Here is a 7260-nt window from a genome sequence, read left to right on the forward strand (position 1 = left end):
CTCAACTCGAAAATTACCCAACACCACTCAGTTTCTCTCACAAGCGTTATGTTTCACATCTACCCAACAATTCAAAAAGAAGGTATTTTAAGCTTTTAAATAAACAGTCTGCTGCAGAATCACATCAATGCAGTTTTGGACAAAGTGAAGTTTGTGTACTGGGTATATTCACTCCTCGGTACTTCCCCAAGAATGCAAATCTTTTTTTTAAATAATAAAAAACATATTTACAGTTGTTAAAAGACTCTCTTTTAACAACCTTGTCTTTCTTTTAGTGTTCACAGAAAAGAAAAAACCTACCTAAGATAAACCATCTGGAAATTTGAATATTGTTTAAAGCTTCAAGGGTGTACTTCTGTTTTGACGCCTGAAGAGTTGAGTTCTGTTAATAAACCAGCTCACCTTCTGCAGCAGCTGCGACCCAGAATACTTTGCTGAGATGGACTTCATCTCCCCACCAAACGCTGATGCCCAGAGCTTCACCCTGCGGATATTAAAAAATAGGCACAGTGCAAAGGCCAAACCAGAAATGGGGAAAAAACAAGTTAATAAATAAATAGATTAAAGTGAAGATAAAGTTGTTTGATATATATATATATATAGATATAGATATAGATATATATATATATATATACATAGTGCATTCAAATAAAATAAAAGACTGAAGCGATGAGGACACACTGCCGGGTTTTTTCTTTGTCTTTTTATAAAGTCTTGCTTTGAAACCACTTTGAAACAGCACTTTCGCGTAAAAGGACATCTACTTACACAGACGGAGGGATGCTTTGGTGGGTTCCTCCCACCCCCGTGACCCTGATGCTTAGAGTTGAGAAAAGTAAGAGGAGCCACGTAGACCCAGCACTGAAAAGCACACCGCTCCGATCCACCTGCATCTTGGGCAAAAATAACGCCCCTACGCGCTCAGAGCGAGTTTTGAGCTTATGCTGCCACCGTAGAGATTTTTCCCTCCAGAGAATCCAAATTTTAAAATAAAAATAAAATGGGGAGCTTAAAAGTCACCTGTGCTGACTGACTAAATTATTCATGGTAACATGTCCAGCTGTTCGGCTGGCGTGGGACGCGGCGATGCGCTTTGGCAAACGGCAGAATCTTCAGCTATGTGAGTTATCCAAAGTGCTGCGGTGTGGCCCCGCTGACCGGTGAGGTGCACCCCGCTATGCCGAGCGACGGAAAGTGGAGCTCGTGTTCACCGGCACGGAAAGTCCTCTCGGTCGCTTAGATTGGCCGACCTCAGCCACGGAGAGCACAGAGTGGAGGTTCTGGGGGGAAGCGGGGAGATCATCAAACGATGCAGCGCACAAGAGCACGCCCACTCCAATTGAATGAAGCGACTGGTCTTCTCTCTCACTTTCTCTCTCTCTCCCGCACTCTGGTGCGCGCTCGGAAACGCACACACACACAGTCTGAGGAAAGGCTACAGAGGATGCCGTTGTTGTTGTTGTTGAATTGCGCCATACTTGGGACTTGCCCCTGTCGTTCTCCGTCTTCTTCATTCACAGGGCTATAATAGCTATAGCCTTTAGCTTTCATGTCAGATCAAGTCATGCGCTGTATGCCCAGTTCACTGAAGCAGGAATTACTGCTAAAGTGCTGATGAAAGTGGGAGAACAAAAAAAGAAAGTGTGTATGTTTTAAAAAAAGACAGCAGGAAATCGGGGTGTCCGGCCCCTTGGTAGAAAAAGGGAAGGACCAGATAAGTCTGCTCTGGCAGTGTGTGGGCATATGGGTTGTGAAAGAGGATGAGAACCCCCAGGCAACGGACCCTCTGTGATGGATCGCATTTCACGTAGAAGGAAGGATTCTGGCAAACCACAGGAGGGGGATCAACACTGACTGAATAGCCTATTTCTACCCCTGCAGAGGGGTTGCTTAGAAGATTGCATGCCTACAAAAGAGTCACTGCTCAGCGACCCAGGGTCCCTGAGCAGTTATGGACTTGTATTATATTATATGTGTTTTTGGTGTTGCTATCCCTCATTCTCCCAGCGTGCAGGTATGTGTGTGTGTGTGTGTGTGTGTGTGTGTGTGTAGGTGGGTGGATGCAGGTGTATCTGGGAGCACCTGTTTACAGGCACCTTCAGGCCTGGTGGGTGTGGCCCTGCCAGGTGGTTGGCACACACACCTGCAGCTGATCAAGCCTCCTGGGAGGAGCTACTTAAGAGTGTGGTGGAGCTCTCTCTGACTCGTTGCGTGGCTTCACGTTAGTCTCTTGACTAATTAGTAAGTTTACTCTGCTGCATTGTGGCGTGTCTGACGGCTGCCTCTTTGTTGTCTCCCCAGGAGAAGTGTGGAGACGAGAGGGCAGCGAGCACAGGGTGCTCAGACACTGATTAGTGGGGACAAAGAACACTAACACTGGGAAGAGGATATGTCACAGGAGTCAGGAACGCACTGAGGATTTATTGTTATTTTCCATTCGCTGTAAATAAACGCACTGCTTGCATTCAGAGCTCTGCGCCTGGGTCCTCCTTCCTCACATCCACACGGTTGGCCAGTGTCAACCGTGACAGTCACCTTTGACATATATGGGTCGAACACCAGTGTGAACAGCAGGCTTGGGTCAAGCATACAAAACACCCATAATTGTTACAGAGGGAAGTCACATTCAGTCAGCTTTGGGACTTGTTGTGTCGATTCTGGCCACGAGGATGACAAATCTACATAAAAAGTAAATTAGTGAAGCAAAAACTCTAATAGCTCGTTCTACTGACAGACATGAAGCGTTAAAATGGCATAAATGGGGAAAGATTTCATTATATGACTTTTACTTAACAGTTATGTTTATTACTTTTCCCGCAGGAGTCGGGACTTTGATGTCTACTCCAAAAAAGCAATGTATTATCCTACTTAATTACTTTCTGGAGAGAGTAAGTCGTTACGCAATTCATTACATTACTTTTGCATTACTCCACAAGATGACCTGTGATGCCATGCTACATAATTACCAGTTGATAATATAAAAGTTCGTAGCTTTGTATCAGCATGTGGTCTGTGCAGATGCTTGCATGGAATCAACAGTTTCTGGCCTGCAGTTTACATCTAGTTTAATGCAAACAATGTGTTACTTAACACATCACTTTGTAACTTATTTTCTTGCAACACATTAACCTGAACATTGATTGGAACTCTTTGTGCTTCCACAACAAGGATGGACTGGTGTTAAGAGACTTTAATTAAGATGACTACTGCTCAAATAAATAAAGGAACATGTTTTTAATCAGATTACAACATTAAGTCAGTTAAACCACCGGGATATTGATCTGGTCAGTTAAGTAGCAGGGGAGGTTGTTAATCAGTTCCAGCTGCGTTTGGGTGTTAATGACATGAACAACAGGTGCACTCGAGGGGCAGCAATGAAACAATCCCCAAAACAGGAATGGTTTTACAGGTGGAAGCATTTTCCCTCCTCATCTGTTTTGACTGCTTTTTTCACTAGTGTTGCACTTGATTGGGATCATTGTCACTACTATTAGCGTGAAACCCTACAGAGGTTGCACAGGTAGTCTAACTCCTCTAGGATGGCACATTAATACATATCATCATTACCAGAAGGTTTGCTGTTCCTGAACAGGAAACTGAAGAGCATGAAGGAGATTCCATGAGACAGGAACTCCGAGGGAGTGATAACCATGGAGGAACAGGCTAGGTAAACGGACAATGACCGCCTTTAGGTATCAGGTTCCTTCATGAGAAAAAAACCCTGTACGTTTCACACATTAGGCTGCACATTTGTGTACATTGTGTGAATAATGCTAATGGTATTTAAATGTTCTCATGAACAGTCTTAATGAAGAAACAGACCAATTTATTACAACACAGTAACAGAAAACCTACATTAGAAACTGGGAATGTACATTTACAATGTACGGAGAGCCTGACAAAAAACACATCAGGTTATTAGAAATGCAGAATTCTTTTTTTTTTTTTTTTTTTTTTTTTTCTTAAATGACATCAGAAACAGCAGTATGCGACATTACGTGATGGCAGAGCTTCAGTTCATCCTTTGTCATTTTTTTTTTTTTTTTTTTTTTTTTTAATAAATAGGACAGGGGGAATGAATGAGAGAAAGAGGGGGAGAGAAAGAAAGAAAACCAAAGGGGAGAAGAGACGGTGAGAAGGGGGGGAAGAGAGAGAGAGAAAAAAAAGAGCTCCTGGGTCACCTGTATGGAGAAAAAAAACAAACAAACAAAAAAAACAAACAGAGGAGACAGCAAACAACAAAGAGCAACATAATAATAGAGAAAACAAAGCACCATCACAATAAACTAGCTAGTCATAGATATCAATATTTACTAAATAATAAACGATATTGTGCAGCACGCAAGATAGACAGCGCACAGTGTGCTTTGAGGCAGCAGCCAAGAAAGCTTTAGTCCGCGTCTGTGAATACCCATGTGTGCATACCTGTGTGGATCAGCATGCTTGCATTCCAAAGGTTTCTCCATGTAATAAAAAAAAAAAAAAAGAAATGCAGAATTCACTGCTTTTGGTGTTCAATCTATAATAGAAACTAAATGTGAGGATATTTTGCCTTGTTTCTTTTTCTAGTTATATATTAGTTAGATTATAGTGTGCCGTATTTTACTTTTAACATACTGTTCTTATTTTACAGGACGTGCAGTTTTGTTTATCACATTATTTCAGCTGCAAAGTAACTGCAAAGCCTGACAGTGCAAAAACACAACTGCTCCAGTATTCTGCGTTTTTAGTCAAATAAAGAGAAACACTAGTTTAACTCCTGTTTCTCATCACTTTGCTCCCATTTCTATTAATATTGAGGCAGCCCTACAGCACAAAGAAAAGACTGAGAAGAAATCCAACCATCATTTTTCACGAGGTAAATAGATTACCCATCACACAGAGCATCTGAAACACAAGAAACCCGAACAATATGAAGAAAATATCAGCTGTGGAAGTTGGAGTGATTTTTCTCTGTGAATGGAAGTTTTTATCCACAAAGCTAATGTCTCCCAGAGAGTTCTTGAGTGTGTTATTGTGTGTTTTAATATCACTGAGCGACTAAGTACGACCATTTCACTTAAAAGCACTGTGATCTGAATAACAGGAGATGCAGTAGGTGGAAGGAATGGCCAAGTAGAAAACAAATGAAACACAGCAAAGGTGTAGGGTTATATTTTCTTTCTCTCTGAGTAGTTGTTATTTTCTTGTTTCCACAACTTATTTAATGCTTTGTAATCACTTACACTGTTGAGTACAATAGATTTTGCGCAAAGTCACCCCCATTTCACATTTCATGGATGCCATAAATGACCAGGTCCCCTTAAATCCAAACCCAGAGATGCAACAGCTTCTAGCCATGACACGAAAGACACAGCTTGTTAGGACAGAAGTGACTGATAATATTTATGAAATTAAAAAAAAATGTTCTAGTTACTAGCTAGGAGAAAAACATGCTTCCATATAATTCCATACATATCAGCTAGAGGCAAACCCATGCATTTTTTCTGCATGGTTGGGGCAGCGAGGCAGGGCGCTAAAATCTGGATTAACAAGGGATTCGTTCACACAGTACAGTCAACCTTGAAAGCAATAAAGAGCATGCAGTTGCCAGGGGATGAAGCTAATGTAGTGAGAAAAAACTGAAATTATTAGCGAACATAAAAAAAATTAATGTAATAACATATTTCTAGACAGTAAAGGGATAATGGGTTACATCAGAGAGAAGAAAACACAAGTCTAATGACTAAGTCTTCTCTTCCAGCCATGAAATCCCTCGTTTTGCCTCAGTGCTCCAACTTCCTCTGTTCTCGGGGCTGTAATCACACCTGATTTTACAGAGCAGAGTGTACCGTGCTGCTAGCAGATCTGTGCCTGACATTACAGCAAAGAAAAAAATAACACTGTCACATCTCCAGTCCTATTTTTGCTATATTTTGTTATGTTGGACATATGGACGATTTAGCGCGTAAAAGCATGGTTTGTGTTGCCTCTGCAGTCCTCAGCTGACATCACTCTATTATTGTGTTTAAATACTAGCTGGAAACTCCCATTGACATAATAATCTACCTCTCAGATTCATGGTTGTAGATCCAGTGTTCGAAAGACTCATCTAGTTAATATTATACTGATGTTAGTGATAGATAGAAAAGTAATAAACAATTCACATAATATTATATAAACATAAATGAGACTAAAACTAATTTAAGGATGAAAGCTTTAAAGCTGTTTTCCTTTCTTTTGTCCCTAGGTTGACCTCGGGGTTACCTGTTATTCTTGCCTCTGGCAGCTCATTGTCACCAAGGTCACTTCTATGTACAACTGCAGAATACAGATCAGAGGCAAGGGTGGCAGCACCGGGCAGACTGACCTGGATGTGATGATATTTCAGTGAGCTTCAGCTGGACCACATCCACATTCGCTTTTTATCATGCTCCCAACATCCTCAGGATTTTATTTGAATCTCTCCCTCATCACCACCTCCCCCACCCGCCTCAAACAACATTTAGGTGGTATTTTAGCACCAGAGTTAAAGATATGCATTTGAAAGCAATGAATAGCAGCTTGATGAAACAATACGTGAATATCTGGAAAATTGCTCGTCGAACAAAGCTTATCAAACCAACTTGTTCCCAATATATTCGCCATAGTGACATAACTTTTCACATACTTTATGTAGACAGTGTGGCCGGAGCCTTCCCTAATGTGAGTAACGAACTTGGACTACAATTGTAAATCATAACATTTTCAGTCCAGATGATACATATTCATATGCAGATGCTTGCAGAGATTAGACTGACCATCAGTGAGTTTATGAGTACAGACAGTGACAGGTGTAGTCCCACTGGGAATGTCATAGAACAGTCTAAATAATTCTTTGTCAGGCTCAGAGTTCACCTTGCTCTGTGAATGCTTTGATTAAATGCAGTTAATAATGAGATGCCAAAAGAGCGTTCCCCCATGAGCACTGGCACAGAAATATTCAACTTTATTTGATGAGACTGCTGCCCCTGGAATATGCACTGTCATAGATCAAAATACCCATTGCACTCCAGATTCATGAGCCTGAGGACAAATTGCACCAAGCTTGCAAAGGATGTACAACAAGAAATGGTGGAAGCCTTGGCGTGTGCCTGGCATGTCACCTGTGTACCACCGGAGAAGGAAGCATGAATGATCACTGGTCTTTCCTGCAATGCTGGAAAAAATGTGATGAAGGTTTTTAGATGGATCATAGTAGCTTCTATAAACATAAAAAGTTCAGTGCTTGCATGGACTCTT

General features: G+C 41.3%; 1 protein-coding gene across 1 annotated transcript in view; it reads right to left on the reverse strand.

Moving 5' to 3' along the window:
* cacna2d3a (calcium channel, voltage-dependent, alpha 2/delta subunit 3a) overlaps positions 1-1290 on the reverse strand; it is a 141738-nt gene extending 140448 nt beyond the window's left edge. The window contains exons 1-2 of the mRNA XM_080897817.1: positions 769-1290; positions 403-484 (exon numbers count right to left, since the gene is read on the reverse strand). Coding sequence (XP_080753943.1) covers positions 403-484; positions 769-893 — 207 coding nt within the window. The 5' untranslated portion in view covers positions 894-1290. The remainder of the gene's footprint in view (positions 1-402; positions 485-768) is intronic.
* Between the last annotated feature and the right edge of the window lie 5970 nt (positions 1291-7260).

The sequence above is a fragment of the Rhamphochromis sp. 'chilingali' genome (genome assembly GCF_963969265.1).
Source record: "Rhamphochromis sp. 'chilingali' genome assembly, chromosome: 12".
In the NCBI taxonomy this organism is placed as follows: Eukaryota; Metazoa; Chordata; class Actinopteri; order Cichliformes; family Cichlidae; genus Rhamphochromis; species Rhamphochromis sp. 'chilingali'.